The sequence below is a fragment of the Aythya marila genome (genome assembly GCF_965140915.1).
Source record: "Aythya marila genome assembly, chromosome: 3".
In the NCBI taxonomy this organism is placed as follows: Eukaryota; Metazoa; Chordata; class Aves; order Anseriformes; family Anatidae; genus Aythya; species Aythya marila.
The window spans coordinates 24,694,814-24,714,718 of NC_139044.1; the positions used below are offsets into that span (position 1 = coordinate 24,694,814).

The window sequence follows — 19,905 nt, forward strand, 5'->3', positions numbered from 1 at the left end:
TTTAGTTATAAACATTTGGTATTACCTGCAAAGTTATGTAAAGAGAGAAGTAGAGAAGTTCTCTTTATAGGCATAGACAGATCATTTAGTAACATCGGTGGCTACTAAAAAAAGAACTCTAATTATCAGCTGAGGAACTTACTAACTGTCTGTCAGTTCCTAAGCAATTCCCTTACTAGGCTCAGAAAATTCTTGCTTTAAAAATCAGTGGTCTTCTCTAGTGACTGATTCTTCAAGAGGGGTATTTAGTTTCTAAAGCACTTTTAAAAAGTTATCTTAAAGCTAAAGATGACCTTTTTTGTTAAAGAATGACCTACTGCAATGAGATTTTAAGTCCCACTGATCCCTAATAAACCACAAATGTAATTTCAGAAAGCAATGTGGGGAAGACTTCAACCCACATGTATAAAGATGGATGAATGTTTCCCCTCCACAAGAACGAGGTGCTTCTATGCTTGCCTTTGCAGATTGCATCTTCAAAGCTGATGCTGCTGCCAAGAGTAACCTGTGAGGGTCTGCAGGCAGCAAAAGGATGGAAGTAGGATTTAAAATTTGGTCTACAAGATCTCAAGAACTGGAAGGGGACCTTGCTGTTTAACCTGTTCATGACTGCTATTTACTTTCTCCCTTCTTAAGACCTTTCAGTAACAGGCATTCAAAGCCTCTAGATTTTTTTTCCAGAGCTTCTGTGCTTCATGAAGTAGGACTGATGTACTAGTAGGCAAACATCCTTTCTCCACCCAATGCTTGCCTAGTGCTTTGAACTACGGTAAAATTCATTGTTTAAAATTAAATGCTTTTGTCTTCATTTAAGTGAGAGCTTCCCAGAGAGATGGCTGATGTCCAACCATTTAAGTAATTTCTGTTAAAACATTTTCAAAGACGAACAGAAAGAGGCAACTACTGCTTTCAGTTCATGGTATTTCTTTGCTTAATTTATTCATTTTTAATAATAAAACCAGACACAATTAATTATTATGATTTCTTTAATCATATTCCTTCCTCGGGCATTGCAAGGAACACTGGAAGAGTCAGAGTTACATCTTTAGCAGATATCTGAAAAGCAAGAAAGAGAAAATATTGATGCATGGTTCTCTCATGCTACATATTTTTGTAATTTTTATTTTAAAATATGGCTTGGTGCTCAGCAACAGAAGACAATGCCCTGAGCCACCTCAGGTACAATCCTGCTATTATTTCTAGCAAAATAAATAGTTGGGCATGGGGCTATGTAGGAACACTATTTCAAATGAAAGCCACTGAAAATTTATTATGGATAAAGATCATAATTTAGAGGAGGTTATACATGAGTCTTTCTATGCAAGAAAAACAAATTAATTGTGCTCTTGGTGTAAGCACAAAGCTGAACACAGCCATGTACTTCAAGAAGTGCTTTCATTACTAGTCCTAGAGATACCTGTTACATGCTACTTGCTTCAGCAGTGAAAGGAGACATCGTTATGGCAGACAGTCCAGAATCTGCTGGGTAAGACCAGGTAAATATGGGGTAAATAAGTCTTCAGATGAGGACAGATTTGTAAGGGGTTCATCGGAAGGCAGATCTGTATCCCAGTTAACAACAGGCACAGAAGAATCTGAGAGCTGAACTACTGCACAAACCCTACACAATTCACCTCAACGCAGTCCTGGCAAGATGGTGGATGACAGTCACCTGTTTCTTTAATATCTCGCTAACTATTAAGTGGAAACATAATTTAGAGGCTCCAGTTGTGGCAAGCAGCTCACCTAACAAATCTGGAATTATTTCAGCCTTTCATCTTTCTAGAACATTTGCCTCTGCCTGCCTATTAAAAATATCCCATTTATTACTTACTGGGCACACTTCCCCAAAGCGAAGGGCTAAAGATAGATGCTTAGAATTGGCAAATTAACAACAACAACAACAACAACAACAAAAAATCAGCTCCTTGTGATAGCAGTTTAAGCAGATGGAAACATTGTCATTAAAAATATATTGAGAAATCTGCCTTTTTTCTGTTCACATACTTTCTAAAGCCAGATCACTAGATTTCCATAATATCCATTACACAGAATTATTTACAAATGTCTTCAGCAAGCATTTCTTGGACTGCAAACCCTTAAAGAATAAACTATTTATCACAAATATCCCAGATGTGCTATTGGGGCTTTGTGATTAATTATATATAATCACATTATTCCTTCAGTTTCAGGAATGCACTAGGTAAACAACATTATATGCAGCATAAATTTTAAAATCTGAAACACAAGTGACACTTGCTATTACCACGTTTTGGTCCTGAAACTTAATGGCCATTTTCTTTTTAATATTCATGCTTGTAAAAGCTTGCATGCCTAAGAGCCATGAGTAAGATTACTTACTTCTATATCAATTATTTTCAATAAAGCCCATAACTGAAATCCTACTGTCGTAGTGACTTCTGCTCACCTTCAAGTCCCCATTATGTTAGAGATTAAATTACTGCATTGCCCTCTCCTACCCATCACAGTCTAGCAATAAAAAGGTGGTTAAAGTAAACAGAGACGAGAGCACAGACTGTGTTAAAGACTGCCAGGTGTACTGCAGCGTTCACATGCACTTTGCGCCCCAGGAACATCCCTCAGAGGAAGCATTTTGACAAAACGTGCTCCTTCCACATGGCTCTGCAGAGCACCAGGTGCCGGCGGCTCAGTGCTCACCAGTTTGGGCTCATGCTGGAGACCCACACAGGCACCAAAACTTCACCTACCCCACAGCAGCAGCGCAGGGAGTTTCCATGGAAACAGGCGCTTCTGGAGCTGCACAGCACCTGGCGTTTACAGGCGGCTGGCGTGTATTTGGGCAAAGACCTTTAATTAATTGTGCAGCGCCACAAACCCCCCCAGTTCCCCTAGGGAAGCAGTCACAGCACCAAGCCTAATAGAGTTCAAGCAGCATTTAGGCAGCGCTCTGACACATGGTTTGTGCTTTGGGTGGTCCTGTGGGGACCCGGGATGGATGGATGGGTGGGTGGATGACCCTTGTGGATGCAATTCGGCTGTTTTGTGATTCTGTGACTCCCACACGCAGCACGGCAAGGCTGGCTGCCAGCCCCCGGAGGAGGCGGGATGGCCGCCGCCCGCCCCGCCTCCGCCCCGCCCGCAGCCTGCGCCGGGCCTGCGCCTGCTCCTGACCTTCGGTAGGGCTGCTGAGGGCCGGGCCCTGCTGGGCCGAGCCGAGCCGAGCCGAGCCGGGCCGGGCCAAACCCAGCAGAACCGGGCCGAGGAGGGCAGGGCTAAGCCGTGCCGAGCCGTGCCGGGGGTCCCGGCTGCGGTGAGGGGCGAGGCGCGGTGGCGGGCGCCCCGCGTCAGGCGTGAGGGAAGATGTCGGCGCCCAGCATGCAGGAGAGGAAGGCGTGCTGGGGGGCGAGGGACGACTTCTGGAGCTGCCTGGAGGCGCAGGGGGAGGACGCGGCGCGGTGCCAGGAGCTGCGGCTGGCCTTCGAGGCACGCTGCCCCCAGCAGTGGGTGAGCGGCGGCCGCGGGGTCCGAGCACAGCGGGGAGAGGGGAACACCGCGAGCCCGGGCTCCCCGACAAACAAGGCAGCCCGTAGGGGCGTGCAGCTTGGCAGCTGGAACTTAAAAAGGGCTGAAGGGGACCAGGGAGGTTTAGGAAGCAGCAGAAATTATCGTTGGTAAAGGAGAACGGCTAATGGGGAAGGGAGGTGAGGCCCAGGGCTCACACCTGGCATCCTGCTGCGCATAAAACCCTTTCTTTGCACAGCAAGGCTTCACTGTGACCCATCTGCTTGCACATAACTCTTCCGTGGCCTGCATGCTTTTCAATTTCCCAAGCACAAGCTGCAATTCCTATCTGATTTAACAGGTGTTGCTTCTTGTCACCAGTGGTGTCTGAGGGGCTGAATGCTTCCTATTTGAGCCCACGGACCAAAATCAGCTGAACAAATCAGTATGCGCGCAGTGGCTGTGCTGACTTACACTTTGAGGGCTGCAGCTCTGCTGTATAGGATCTCCAGTGCTAGTGGTGGTGTTTGCAGTGCTTTGCAGAGGTCCTGCACTCTGCAATACCATAGAAAAGCTGCTGGATGTACCTGTTAGCCATGATCCCTGTTTACTGCAGCAAAAAAATGCAACCCAGTAGCCTACTCTTATTAGATGTCTATGGGGATAAGGGGAGAGGTGATGACAGGCTGAATCTTCTCCTTCAGTCAAGCAACAAACTCCTAACTGCGGTAGAAAGCTAAAATACTACTTAAATTTATCAGTCAAAAGACCACGTATTTCTCAGTCTTGTTATGATGCACAAAGGCCCTTTTTCTGCTAGTTTCTTATGATGAACATGAGTTATTTCTCTTTATAAACAGGTTAAATACTTTGACAAAAGAAGAGACTTTTTAAAATACAAAAAGAAGCTTGAATCAGAAGGGTTTCATCCTCCAGAAACTGCTGGGAAGGCTTAAGTACTCTGCTTTCAAAGTATAGCTGATGAGAATAAAGCTGTGGAAGGAAGATGCGTGAGAAAGCAACAGAACCTGCTTTACTGCAAGAACTCGAGGTCAGGAACTGCTTAACCTGTCTTCCTAAAATGCAGGCCACTGTTCTTGTTACGGGGTCTCACATCTGCTGAAAAAAGGATGGTCATGGACAACCATGGACAACTTGAGTCAAAGGTCAAAGTAGCATGGTGCTGGGCTGTTGACTGTGTAATGACAGTCATTGTTTCACAAGAATAAATAAATGATTATATGATAGCACCATGTACATATTCTAAAAAGAATAAAAGTGGTTTTCAGCAAGTGAGCTCACTTTTCTTAAGAAAGCTTTTCCAACTTCACTACCATTTCAAAAGCCAGGGGAGGGTGGTTTATGTAATCTGCATTTATCATTGGCCAAGTGTTTCAAAGTATTTTAAAATATACTCACTTTACAACAGTAGCCATCAAAAAGCCTAATGTATGCTGTGTATATGATACATAAGCTATGTATTTTGAGTACGCTTTTTTTCTTAAGAAAGAGTAAGGATTGTTGTCAGCTGTAACAGGTGGTTTCCAATCACTATCTGTTGTAAGCAGGGCAGTTATTTATCACACATTATGGAACTTTCATGTAATTTAGAATTAATTACCTTACTGAAGCAACTCCTTTAAAAATACCTACCAAGGTTTATAGCAGGGCCAGTAAGCTTGACCATGAAGGACACTTCAATGAGGGACAGCACAAGACATTTGTGATAGACCGGATTCCATATATATTTTGAAAGTTAAATTTACTTACACTACCTGGTACTGGAAGCATTAAGCACTACCCATACTAAGAGAATTTTTGGTTGTTGTAAGTGGAGGGCATGTGGTGAGTTTCAAATATGGCTGTCATCAAAAATAACCACAGTAAAAATCCTCTGTTTTGAATTTTGGTATGTTTTGAATGTGGTTGTTCATGGTACTGTGTTGATGATCACAAAATAAATCACACACCACGTGCAATATAAATAGCATTTATTACCAATGAAACCAGTTTATTTAAGGAGGTAAAGCATTAAGGCATTAAAAAAAAATCACTCTGAACTACAGAGAACAAAACATGCAAAATGTAAAATCCTCATTCACCCTGAGTTGTATCTCTTCTGTTCAGAATTTCATGTTGTAGCACCATAGGAAGTCACCCAGATGTACTGTAAGGCACAAAATTCTTGGTAGTTATTTCTGTTTCTGCTTGATCACCTGTTGCCTTGTGTACTCCCAAATGAGCAGAGCCCCACTGACATGAACATTGAGTGATCGAATAATACCCTGCTGAGGAATTTCCACACAAACGTCCAGGTGGTGAATCAGGTTTGCTGGGATTCCCTCGTGTTCATTTCTAATAGAGAAGAAACAGCAACTTACATATGGGGGAAGACAGATGTTCCAGAAAGCAGAAAATACAGAAGTCACAATAGCAACCAAATACCATTCAGAAAATGGAGCTTCTGCCCTTAAATGTAACTGGTGAGCACAATATTATTATTAAAGCAAGTATACATTACTGATGCAAAGAAAACATGGGTGATCTAAGCTGTGATACAGGAGAAGTGGCAGAGCATTTTATCTTCAGTTCACTGGGCCAGCAACAGCTAGCACCAGGACTCCCCCATTTTCGTTTTGGACAATCCACAGCAAAATAAATAGCTGTAAATAAGATTAGGGCATGAAGCTGCTGGCACAGCAGGGGGGCTCAACTACCCGCTTCACTTGTGATGAGGTCTTGGTACGAGGGAATTTCAGACTGACCAAAATCTTCAACTGGAAATATTTCACTTCCTTAGAATGAGCACATCAAAAGATACCAAAGGTTTTCAGTAATTAAAGCTATTATTTTAATTAGTAGAGAACAAAATTGGTTATGAAAACTACAGTCTAAAAACAAACTACATTTACATTTAAAAACGGCTGAAAAACAGAGGTATTTTTGCCTACTTTGTCCTAAAAGGAGGGACAGCCCCTTCCTCCTGATCTCAGTTGGCAGCCCAGCAATTCCAGGATCTTTCTGACTTTAGACGCTTTATAGATTCCTTTAGCCTCTTCTTTGTCACATCTGAAGCTTCCTGGTTGTAGGAACTGATCATTGTTTTTCTCTAAAGTCCTCTCAGCCTCTGCTCAAACTACAAACGCTGTACCTGCTTCTACATGCCACATCTGCCCCATCCTGAATTTTTAAAGGGTCTCCCACGAAAAAGGAGTTGCAGTATATAGATTGGTTACTAAATATGAGAAAAAAGGATCTTTCAGGAGTAGATATCCATACTTCCCATCCATTAGTACACAAAGCCAAACTCCTTGCCAATTTCCCAATCCCTTCCTGTTCTAATTCCACCTTTACATGTCACTCAGTTTTCACAATACCCAGGTCCAACGAGAAGAAGGGCATGGATGGATGGCAAGAGGTAGATTTACAAAAAGCACACATTCTTACCCCAGCAATAATAGTGACTTCTCTGGAAAGCAATATTCTGTAAGATCAAAACTTTTAGCTGTCTGTTCCACACCAATAATAGTATAGCCTTCTGTTTTTTTCTGCTGTAAATAATCAACAAGCTGAGATGGCTTCACCTGTCCATCAAAAGTAGAGAGAAACACACAAATATTAAAATACTGCTATTTGTAAACTTCTGAAGTTACTGTAAAAAATATTTACTTGGACAGCTTTTAGCAGGAAGAGACTTATCCCCAAAGACTGTCCATATATGTACTTTACTATTTTAAAGGTTCTTCAGCAATAGCACAAAGGGTAGGTAATATCACAAGAATTCCCTCCATGAATAAAATGAACAAAGTCATTTCTACACTTCTGACAACTGAATGTAGAAGAATCGCTATTGCATAAGGTAAATGGCATACTTGTTACCTAACCATGGAATCCCTTCCTGAAACAATGTAATGGTTGGTCAGTCTTGTAAGCCAGTTGCCTTATATGCCTGTATTACAACTTGTGATAGCTTAAGATAAAGGTAAATAATTTCTCTGTTTTTCTTCCAACTCTATACTGCCTATTTGTATTAGATTCCAATTTCTCCATGCAACAGAAGTTCTGTCATCAGTAGAGAAGCACAGAGATTAGGTATGAAAATGTGTGCTCATCAGCATTCTGTTTTAGGCAAAACACACTACAGCTATATTGCTCTAGAAAAGAAAATCTTAATAAATTGAAAATAAACACCACGTAAAAAATGAAAAATTCAAACTGAATTTATCAGATAACTTAACTAAAGCTGATACTGAAAAACAAATTACTGTAAAATAACCACAACCATATCTTCTATCGAATGGTAAAGATACAGGTTGAAAACCTCATTTTTTTAAGCTAAACAATAGGTTCTAAAAGCTTAGCACAAGCTAGCTTCAGGCAAATTTAATGATTATACACATTAAGTTACCAAAAGCAATTATCTAAGCAAGATAAATGCAGTGTTGTTCAGCTTTCATAAACAAACATCCCATTTGAATACTCTGCTATAAAACACCCACTAAGCTATGATAGCAACTCACGTAATTTATCACAGCAAAATAAAAGCTAAAGTTTTCAAATTCTTCGTTACCAGGCTGACTCAAAGATTTTTCCAAAATATTCAATGTTAAGTGTCAGAAATGACAGCAGGAGCTTGTTAAATAAGAAGCTTAATTTTGCAAGAGGAAAAAAAAGTAAGACTGAACATTTGATAAACTCAAGGCGTGTTAGTTTTTAGCTATTAAACTGTTTCCATTCACCTCAACAAGGGGGAGCCACTGCTCTGCAGAAACACTAAGATGCTGAAACTGTTTATCTTGTACGTAATGAAGACTGCCGACAACTAGTGCAGATGCCCCAAATATTTCACTTGTACGACACAAACCTACAACAGAAGGTTTATTTAAAGTGATTTTTGTATAGAAAATAATATAAACACCATGCCAGAGTATTTTAGCAAGTGAAAAAGGACAAAGAATCCGTAAAATGCATTATTATTTTATCCCTCTGTTTTTAATCAGTTTCATGTATTTTAGGTATTTTCCAAATCATATGTTGTTCCATATATCTTACCAGAAAAATAAATAAATAAATAAATTGTGACTTAGAAGACAGATAAAAATGGAAAAAGCTCTTTGTCTGGATAGCACACTTCTACAGTACTAACTACACATACTAATGGGCCAGCATAACAGCCTAGGCGTGGATGAATGGACATCCGCACACACGCTTAAGCTCTAAATCCAATACCAGTTAAATAAAAGACTTGAGAATGACACATCACAGCATTACAGGGCAGACAGCACCAGCTTGTGTGTGTATTTTTCATTAGCAGTTTACCTCTAGTTATTAAAACTGCTGACAACAGCAAGCACAATGCAATAATGTATTTGTAGGATTTGTTATATCACAGCTTGCACTTGCACAATAGGAACACTCAGAATCAGAAGTGGGTACTTTCCTGTTGTCCAACTGTCACGAGAAACTAGAATTGCTGTACAAATCTTGTATATCTACAAGATTTGGTTTAATTGGTATACAAAAAAATAAATCATTTCCCTTTAGTAGCATACACAGTTATGAAAAACTTAACTGTGACAAAGAATATGAATGCAGGAAGAAACCTAGCTGTAAATTAAAGTACAATGAAGTTCTATTTAACTAATGCATGCTACGTGCAAGTTGGGTTTTTTTTTGTTTGTTTGTTTTTAATAAATAACTACAGAATACTCTATTTTGTGGAGGGGGTAACATTTGGTTACCAAGTTCTTGCAGGATAATGACCTATTTCTCTGTGTAAAATATTTTTTTTATATCAACATATTAAAAAAAATCTTACAAGTAATTTTTATTAGCCAAGCATACTCTGAAGTCTAAAATAAAAGTTTTAAAATGTCCATTCAACCTTACCTCCTAAATTGGTAGGTTTATCAATAAGTGAAGCCACCACAATCAGCCTGCTGTTTGATTTACCAAGTTTAGCAGCACGGTCCTGAAATACCATTTCCAGGTCTAAACTTGGAGTACTGTTTTTCCAGGGTATAATCTTTTTCTGAACATCAGTCCATTCTGTTTGGCCATCTGTTTCAACTGAATTTGAACCTATGAAAACCAAGTATTAAGTCGTATGGATATAAAAGTCATAGTGGAACTAATGCTTCAGTAAAGACGATTACCTAAATGGTAATCCTGTAGGCAGCGTTAGTCATCTATTACCATTTTATGGGACATGCTATGCTCACACGTACACAAAACTAATATAGCAGAATAACGGAGACTGTGCGCATACTAAGACAAGACTTAGTACAGAAATACACTATTGCCCTGCACAAATAATTACATTTAACACAGGTTAGCTATATTTTACCCATGTCTTGCTGAGACCAGTCACTCGGTTTTAGATCAAGAAGTTCAGTTCGAGATTGATACCACTGAAATGTTGGTGGCAAAGGAATGTCAGTGAATCTGTCAAATTTACAGAGTGAGATCCATTCATCCTCAGCCACTTCTGAAAGGCGTGGAAGAGTGTAAAATATTGTCTGCAATGTAACACAGTATTATTAGCAGAGCATCACTCAAAGCATTCACAGTAGGTAATAAATTAACCTCTAGGCAATTTTATAGCACACATCTTTTATCCATCATCCCATGTTTTTAATACAAGTTTTTCTTGCCATGTGACTTAACTTGCTAACAACCCTCATGAATCATCTCTTTACATGGAGTGCTATCCCAAACTTTCATAACGCTACTCTCTCTAGTTAGATGTTTTTAAGGATATGCATTGATTACTGTTCTATACTTTTCAGCAGAGGACTTGTAAAAATGTTTTTTGCATAACACACTAAAGGGTTTTCAGACACCCTCATGAACTTCAGGTAAATAAAGCAGATTGCTTTAAAGGCAAGAGGAATATGGTCAAAAACATTAAAATCTAGTCCTAAAACCCAACTCAGCACCACCAAAACAGCTAACCACAATTAATCAAGGACAAAAACAACCACCACCATCACCCTGCTCAAACTTAACATATGAATAAAATGAGGAGTTTAAAACCCTGATGTTGTGGTTATCCTATTAAGATGTACCCTGAATACATTTAAACACTTAACAAGCATCAGCCTTGCTTTTTCTTATTGTTCAAGATTTTCACTGCCTGATTGTGGTAAGTCGTATCTAACACATCTAAGTGTTCACAGAAGTACCTTACAGAACATCTGTTTTCAAAAATAAATACAAATAATTTATTTTCTGAAAGCACTGATTGTGCCAAAACTCATCTATCTCATTTTGTATTCACGTTTCCCATCTGTTTTCAGTTTACCTCCTATTTCCATCTCTTATTTTTATCAGCACTCATATTTTTGCCTTCTGTCCATAACAGTGTTTATTCAGCTTTCAGTTACTTAAGCTATGGCAAAACATATAGCTGAAAAAGATGTTCTAGAATCTACATATTTGTATTCTGTTCACATTAGACAACAATTTAGTTAAGTATTCCCTGGAAGAGTTCAAGGCCAGGTTGGATGGGGCCCTGTGCAACCTGATCTAGTGGATCATGCAGTGGATCCATGGCAGGGGGCTTGGAACCAGGTGGTCTTTAAGGTCTCTTACAACCCAAACCATTCTATAGCAGAGCATTAATAAGATAATTAAGTTGTAGTCTTAATGTAAAATCCATCACAAAGTGGTTTTATTTTGAGTTTTAAATGAGTCTATCATTATTTCTCCTACAGTAGAGCATATAAAGAAAGTTAAAATATACTTGTACGACTATGCAGATACAGTGATAAACTGTATTCTTTAGGACTTGCCTCTAGACTGTAGTCCTCAAGTGGATGAAAAGTTGCAAAGAAGAAGTGATCTTGGATTCGCTGCCAGTTTCTTCTGGCATTCCTGCAATTGCAGAAAGTAATGCAAGAGGCACACAAAATACAACATACCATATTTTTTTAATTGTCAAATTGGAAAATTGCATTTACTATACGGCAAAGAAAATAACAATTAAGTGAGCACCAGTTTAAAAAATACAGCATTCAGGAAATAAGTTTATGTTTCAAAAAAGGCCCATAACATGTCTCCAAATTCCATTATTTGAAGAAAAAAGACTGGCAATAAAGGGTATCCCTAACTAATTTTAAGTAACTCATAACAACAGGGGTAAAAACGGATAAAAACCACATATATGGCACAAAAATATTTTATTTTCAAAGCACTAAACTAAAAAGCATTTATGTAAACCTCATTTAATCATCACCCAAAATTAATCTCCTAATTACTTATTTTTGCCCACACAGAAGACTTTTGAAAAATATGACACCTAGAACATTTCACAGTTTTATTTTTGAGAATTTACTGGTATCAGAAAGTCTGAAAGAATGATTTTTTATTCTTCATAACCCATCAGACAAGATGGCTTAGCACCTATGACAGTCACTGTTTTCAATCCTCCCCTAAACTATAAGCACTGTTCAAATATGCCTCAGTTTTCTCTGTTGTGCTAGAGTAAGTTATCACATCATTTGTTGATGAACAGACTTCACCTTCCAAGACTTCCTTTCTTTTAAATTAGAATAATTAAAACCAACAGCAATCAAGTACTATTTTAGAAAGTAAGACTTGCTGCAAACATCTCTGAAGAATAACAGTAAGCATTAAGTCAGAAGAATGTTACTAACCCTGTGCCATGCATGTTTTCCACTTGTTGAAGGCTAGATTCAATGACTGGTGTCAGAGCTTCAAATTCTTCCACGTGCAACATTTTGCACATTCCCCAAATTTTTTTAAGGGCAACTAATGCATAAAGTCGAACACTGAAATTATGGTTGAAACACCACTGTAGAACTACTATGAGGGCTTTCTTCAGAACTGGCTTCTAAAAAAGAAAAGAAGATTTTCATTTATGTTAAGTCTTAATGTATCATTTGGAAGTAGAAAAGTAAGGCTGACCCAAGAACTGGTGCTCTCTCAGAAAAGTCTTTCAGTCCAAAAGCTTTAACAGCATCTATACATGCAGATACAGGCTTTAGAACATGGTTCTGATTTCCTTCTTTCCCTCCTTCTCACTAGGGCACAGAGATAGTTGTTTTGAAAATGTATTAGTTTGTTGTAAAAAATACTATTCTGCATACACAGAAGCCTTTGTTCAACTTGCTGATCTTCTAGTACTTAGGAAGCTTATTTTGTAAATGTATGCAAAGAGTCAAAAACAACAGAAACGCCTGGATTGCTGCAGATGTGTGGTACTTGGTTTCATGTAACTTCTGATTGTATTTAAAATTCCATTTAAAAATTAGAATTCCAAGTAAAAATGTTGTAACTTTAACAGGGGCTAGCTATTTCCAAAGAACTCTGTGAGTGTTATTATTCTATAAAAGATTACCTTCTTTCTGGTTACCTGAGCCCAGGATCCTGCAAATTAAATGCAGATCAAGAAAAAACAACCCCAGGTTAGTTAAACTAGAATAGCTGTTCTAAAAAATTTACAGGTAATCAGGCCCTATGTATCCAAAACATCTGCCATTTACCTAGTTTTCAGTAAGTCCAATATTGTACAGATGTGGCGAGAAGAGCTGGTATTTTCTGTGTCAAAAGGTACCTTAGCAGCATATAGGTATTAAAAAAGGTTTTGAAGACAGACAGCAAAGACAGTTATTTCAGAAATTCAAGTACAGTGCAACTGAACAAACAACCATTTTAGCCGAACTTACCTTCTCTGAGGTATTTTGAAGAATGATGTCAAAGTGTGATAACACTGATAAAAATGTACAGATGCTTGTCTTAAGCTTTTCCTCATCCTAAAGGGAAAAAAGAACGCCACATTTTCTAAAGTTCTTTGACAAACATTTTGTGAAAGACAGCATAACTGTGCAGAAGCTTACTTCCTGCACTGCCATTCCAGAGCCATTGGTATTATATTAGGTGGTCTCACTAAAAATAAACGTGGCAGGAAATGTATTTTTGATAACTTCAAATTGGTAGAAATTAGACTGTACTGTTACAAGATTTAAGCAAACTAGAAATTTAAGATTAATTTGACCCTCTAAGTATCAAAGGATTTTAAATACACACTGAAATAGATATTTGTCCCCAGTGCAGAGAAAAGTACAGCACACATCATCAGTGAACAAAGTTGTCACACAGGGTGATATTAAATACCAGCCTGGTTTGGGGCAAAAATATATAAATACAATTTTCAATTCTTTTTTTATTTTAAATTCTTCTCCTACTGTTTGACTTTTTGAAAAATAACTACACTACCAACTAGGCTATTTGTATTTGATAAGCAAGACAACATCACCAATTAACTATGTTGAGTGGTGAGCTTCAGCAGAGGCCCACACGTAATGTCTTCCTATACGCTGGATCTGATGCATGTACATATTATCTACTCAGCCTAAATGTACGATGCTAATGAATTCAAGGTCGTCAGAACACACTATGACTATTTCTAATCTTAAGCGTGATCACTCAATCCAAAACACAAAAATGAAATGCTAGTAAGTCAGTTCTGCTCAGTCAACCCTTTCACGATTTTTGGGTTCCATATGCAAAGTCTGCCTCCACTTTGGAGCTGCATTTTAGAATACCATTCTGACAGAAGTTCACATTAAAAGCTGCGAATTATGTATGTGTTATGTAAGCCACGTTCCTCCTCTGACAAACAAGACTATGCAGAAGTCTTGCAGAAGCTAAGTGTGGAAGCAAAAAGTGACTTGGCAATACCTTCCCAGACTCAGAATTTAAGGTGTCTGCATTCCTGATGGCACTTACACCAGCTCTGCAGAGTCCAGAATAGAGTTTACATTATAAAGGGAAATCTCTCAACACGACTCTCAACAAGAATTGTCTTCAGCCAATTCTAAATCACAAACTTCTAAATGGCTCAGACTATAGTCCAGACTCACTTCCAATCTCAACAACCCATTTCTTCTAAATGAAACTCTGAATACACACAATATAGCATATGGGTTAAAAAAAAAAAATTACCCTTTTTGTTCAAATTACTTCGAGTGAAAGCCAAAGTTCTTACTTACATAGCAAAAGCAATCCCAGAATTTACTAAGAAACTGGGGATATTTATGAAGACTCAAGATAACAATCCATTCTATGAAGTATTTCACAGATGCCTGATTGTTACCAAATCCAGCCTGAAAAACTTTGTCAAGGGTGCCACACAAAAAATTCTGAGAAAACAAAATCAGACAATCACTTAGGATATTATTAAAGTTATTTCTATAAAGAAAAAAAATCTAAATAAACATTATGAGCTTTATAATATTTGAAATACTTTTGATACTCAAACTAAAACATTTTAGAACCATCTAATTTCTTTATTATACAATTAATGTAAGTAATACTTATGGGCAAAAGACTATAAAGGTGGCTGGGATCAGACAGCAAAGTGCTACAGAAGCAGTACTATAGCACAGGCAAGTTTAAACAACGCACACATTAGAGACACGTACCATATTGTTCTCTATTCCTCATATGGAAGAACTGAGGAAAAGAAGTTCGGTTCTTGTTTTTTTGTTTTGTTTAAAATATAGACTCTTTGCAAAACATACTTAACATTCATAATCATAACTGATGGATAAAGAACTATTAAAGAATGTTAAAACTCATAGGTACAATGTTACAGTAAGGAGACAGCACCCCTAGGGAAGAACTTAGGTCACTGCAAGGTTGCCACAATGTCTCCTTAGGAGACCAAGTATAGTACCCTACATACTCAAATTTTCAGTGAAAATTTTTCACAACTTAGATCTAGATCTAACACCCATGACTTTACAGCAATTTACTAATTTTTCCAAACATCATTATTAAGAAGCATTGGATGAAATCAACTTCACAAATCCAAGATTCAGGTTTTAGTGACCTCTAGAAATACTTAAATCCACTATTTCAGACTGAAAGAATTAAATTACACAAAATGTTTAATCAGTCACAGAGATTAGATGTCTTCTATACCATGCTACAATTAATGCATTCAGTTTGTATGACAAATTATTGTTGAAAGCAGATTTAAAAAAAAAAATCTTTAAAAAATTTCTAGTGAAGAGTAATACCTGCTCTAGCTTAGGAAGAAGAACTAAGAGCGTCTGCCATATCCGGTTTTTAATTCTGTGCTGTAAAGAGTTTGCGTAATAGCGTGTTTTAGATCTGGACACCTGATCATCCTGAAAGCAAGATAGAAATTGCATTATCCATCTTTCCTTTAAAATTGAAGACATGGAAGTGTATTTAACTGTACTGAGAACAGCATCTACTGCACAACTAGTAATCAGCACTACAAAGCTAGGACAAATACTTTAATATTATTTAAAAATAAATTTTGAAGCTTATAAGTGAGATATGCTGAAAGTTTATATATTTATATATATATATACACACACACACATACAAATACATACACAATTATACTAAGTATTTTTACTTAAGAGCATAACAACATTAGATATTAAGAATCTTCACAGAGCAGAAACATGAATTTATGTTAAGGCAGCACCTACTGTATATGAACAGTTAAAATAATACTGGGTAAAATGGAGCATGAAGACAAGCTGTCATTTATTTATATTAAAACAAGAACTAAATATCCCGAGTGAAGAAATGAGTATATAAATTCAAGCATTTCTACTTTAATGTCTACATATAAAAATGGATTTAATCATGCTCTAGATTAGTTCAGCTTGTAACTGCAAATGTAGCTTTGGGACAGAAACTAGTATTCTGCAATAAAAAAGATGTTTATGTGAAAGAAAATAGATCAAATAAATGAAGCTTTGAAAATAACAAATTCATGTTCTCACATACTCATATAGCTTTAGATTCTTTCCCTATGTACTTTGTTTTGGCCTTCTTAGTGAACATATGACACTGAAAACTATTTCCTTAGCTTTTTAAAAAGAAAATAATTTACTGATATGGAACTTGTATCAATATTAAAATGCAAATACACTTTTTTTTTTTTTTTAACATGTTTAATCCTCCTATTTGAGGAAGGAAGGAAATCCTTTTTAAAGCTCACATTACTTTTTTCCACTTGATTTATCGTGTAACAAAAATATTACAAATTTTTCTTTACCAGTTAATTGAGGGAGGGAATGGATAATGGACCCATTTCTTATTCATCAGACAAAACCAGAATTCTATACTACCAGAATGCACAGGTTATGTTCTAACAGCAGCTGTAGTAAATTACCATTAGTTTTACACTAGTGCCAGTGTACAAGCAGTCATGGTATAAATGAAAATCAGACCCCGATCTTCTCCATTAATCTCATTTATAAAGGCCTAATTAGACAATTGCTCTCACAATTCAAAATGTAGTTTGTAATTGTTAAGGTGAAACACAGAGCTTCGAAATGCAGCCTAGAGGAAAATTCTTACTGGATCAATAGTTACATATTTGGATACTACTCGGTGAAGTCAGAACATCCCCTAAAATACTGAAATAAACTTGGAAGAGACTTTTTTTTTTTTTTAACCATTACAGTTTGGCTAAATTAGCTCATGTCTTATAATAATGAGCAAAAAAAGCGTCTTACAGGGCAAATCTAGACAGGCCATACAAATAACTACAAAAACAACCTTCCAACCTTAAGTTCTTAAGTACTTTGCATTTTAATACTTATATTAACATTACATTTATATACCAAGAAAAATGAAGCTTACTTTATCAAGTAGTTTGCTGACAATGTCTTCCATAAACATCTTATGCAAGATATTTGATCCATCCAACAAGCACAGAAATTTAATAGCACAAACCCTCACATAGTGATCATCTCGGTTTGTACTGTAAAATATTAATAGAAAAAGTCAATATTTGTTCAGATATAAAGATAAATCCTAAATTTAAAAGGCAGTAGCAAGCTTTACCTTGAACATACATACAATGCTCTCAACTGCGGAAAAGACTGGGCCATAAAAAAAGTCAAAGGACATGTTTAAGATGAACATATTTATTTAGTTAATGCCAAAAAAACATTAGAAAGCTCAAATTTTGAGAAGAATGGTAAATGCTGTAAATATGCTGGGAAATCTTGAAAGTGGAAGGCAAAACAAACACAGTAAACATCCCATTTGCCACAGAAAACTGAGAAATTGCCACCAAGTTGCCTGTAGTGAGATGACAGAATACACAAATAACCCAAACCAGACCATCATTGATGATGAAGAAAACTGGTGAGTTCCAGTTGAGGTCATGTCAACAACACTTCCCCAAAATACCACATTTTAACTGTTTCTCTTTTTCCACTGAGTAAAGGAGGGAGTCAAGCTGGAAAAATATATTCTAGTAGCCAACGTCCCCCAGTTTGGAAAATTGGAGGCAGAGCTTATTACCAGTATGTTGAAATAAAAAGGCCTAGAGCCCATCTTGTAAAGTCAAGCTCCAAATGCGGGTGCATTAATTAAAGCCTAAATTTATTAACTATTAAGTCTGCAATGATGAGATACAAATCAGCACTCCATATGATAACTGCACCCTAAAAAGTCTTATTTTTATGAGGTGAAATAACGAGGAAGCAATTATTTCCGTCCCATTCAAGTTATCAAATTTGAATATACTTTCTTGAAAATACCTATCTACATTTTGAATGTGATGTGCCTTACTGCCTTTCACTGATATTTAAGATTATGAATATAATCCTAAGAAGCTGGCTCAAAAAACATCTTTCCTATTACAGCATCAATAGTGACTAAGACACTATTCAGACTAAATACTTTAAGATACATACCTTTCTGTAACAACGTTTGCGGCACATTTTTCTCCAAGGCTTTCTACAAAGGCATGCACATCCTGTATGAGTCTTCTCAGACAAGAAAAGACAAAGCAACAAAGTTAGCAGAAAAGCACATAAAAAAAACTCTTCTCAAATATCTCAGAGATTAAAAGAAAACAAAGAACACAAAGTTGTAACAATCATACACATGGACCTGAAGGTTTTTTTTTGTTTGTTTGTTTTTTACCTCTGATCCCTCCTAAATACAGTTCCAAAGACACAAGCCTCAGTGATAAGTTCACAGTAATTCCCAGCATTTAAGAAAGCATCTGTCAAAGCACTTCTGTCATTGATGGTGGGAAATATCCAAGATTGACAACAATGACTAATGACTACGTTGAAGACTCCAGTCTTTGTAGTAGACAGATCTATGAGCTTGAAAATTATCTGAAAAGACAAAATAAAGGATTAAAAAGTCTAGTTTCTACATTTGCTAGAATTATTAAAAACTACTGCAATGTTATCCTATTAAAGCAGGTGTGATTCCCTCCTGCATCTGAGACTTGCTCAGGTTAATGCTGTCTTGAATTTATCCACAATTCTGATTATATTGGCAGGTGAATGTCTAACAAGTGGCCCACGATGTTTATGCTGAACAGAAAACAGAACAAATGCAACACATGTTTTACAAGAATCTCCTGGGAACTGGAACAAATGCAACTGGGCTTACTTCGCTGAAGTACACAAACCTGGTGTTTTTAATCAATCCTCACTAATTTAGAAAAAAAGAACAATTTATTCCCTATGTAGCTATATTATTAATTCTCTTTAATGAGGATTACATCTACATTGAAATTGAAGTTCATATTGAAGTTTAGGAAACTTAAGTTCTAGCACAATTGATTATTTGCATAAATCAAAAAGAAGAAAGCAGAAGAAACAAAGCCTAAAACCACAGTGCTCCTGGGCACCTCTGTAGAAGATGTTCTGTATTATACTACAGCAATATTTCCTTTTTGGTACAAACGTATCTCTCCATTCCACCCCCCTAACTATTATTCAGGAGACAGTGGACTGTGGCTGGCAAAATTATGCTTCTGTAGCAAATCAGTATCAGGCAATTCAGCTATAATTTTTTTTTTTTTATCTCTTAGCTAAAACTATATATCCACTGCACAAGGGGTCAATGGCAAAAGAAACTGCCAAGGAGTAGGATAAGAATATATGTAAGTAGACACTTGCTTGGGAACTTTATCTTCATTTTCTTATGAAGGGGCAGAGGGTGGCTCGACCAGATGCCCTTTGCTGAATATAGGAGACCTTCATTACCTCCTGATGCCTGTTGTCATAGTGTGCCTCACTGCAGACAATTTGATTGCTGTCTCTGATACTCCAGATTCAACACTGGCAAAGTACACCTTAAATAATGTCTCAAACACTAACACTGAAGTTAAGACAAGTAGTTCTTGAAAATTAAAAAAATAAATAAATAAAAGCTACAGCTCATCAGTTACCACACACAATTACTAACTCCAGACATTCATTAAAAGAAACAGCTAGCAGGTTTCTAGAACTAAGCATTTGCATCTCTTTGGATATATCTTATTTTGACTTGGGTCCACATTAAGACTACAAATACGAAGTGTTATCTACTGTTTAAAATAGATGACAGCAACATTGTTTTGAAGAAAATAAGCCCAAAAAAGTTAATACTTTT

General features: G+C 37.2%; 2 protein-coding genes across 2 annotated transcripts in view; one reads left to right on the forward strand and one right to left on the reverse strand.

Moving 5' to 3' along the window:
• The first annotated feature begins 3,137 nt into the window (after positions 1-3,137).
• COA6 (cytochrome c oxidase assembly factor 6) lies at positions 3,138-4,802 on the forward strand. Its single transcript, XM_082757187.1, has 2 exons — positions 3,138-3,486; positions 4,344-4,802. The coding sequence occupies exons 1-2, from the start codon at positions 3,343-3,345 to the stop codon at positions 4,437-4,439; spliced, it is 240 nt and encodes a 79-aa protein (XP_082613313.1). The 5' UTR covers positions 3,138-3,342; the 3' UTR covers positions 4,440-4,802.
• A 662-nt stretch (positions 4,803-5,464) lies between these two features.
• The window catches only part of TARBP1 (tRNA guanosine 2 -O-methyltransferase TARBP1), a 34,369-nt gene continuing 19,928 nt past the window's right edge, over positions 5,465-19,905 (reverse strand). The window contains exons 18-30 of the mRNA XM_082757186.1: positions 18,436-18,635; positions 18,204-18,275; positions 17,140-17,260; positions 15,531-15,641; positions 14,499-14,648; positions 13,173-13,259; positions 12,141-12,337; positions 11,277-11,358; positions 9,830-10,001; positions 9,373-9,564; positions 8,223-8,347; positions 6,931-7,067; positions 5,465-5,838 (exon numbers count right to left, since the gene is read on the reverse strand). Coding sequence (XP_082613312.1) covers positions 5,676-5,838; positions 6,931-7,067; positions 8,223-8,347; positions 9,373-9,564; positions 9,830-10,001; positions 11,277-11,358; positions 12,141-12,337; positions 13,173-13,259; positions 14,499-14,648; positions 15,531-15,641; positions 17,140-17,260; positions 18,204-18,275; positions 18,436-18,635 — 1,809 coding nt within the window. The 3' untranslated portion in view covers positions 5,465-5,675. The remainder of the gene's footprint in view (positions 5,839-6,930; positions 7,068-8,222; positions 8,348-9,372; positions 9,565-9,829; positions 10,002-11,276; positions 11,359-12,140; positions 12,338-13,172; positions 13,260-14,498; positions 14,649-15,530; positions 15,642-17,139; positions 17,261-18,203; positions 18,276-18,435; positions 18,636-19,905) is intronic.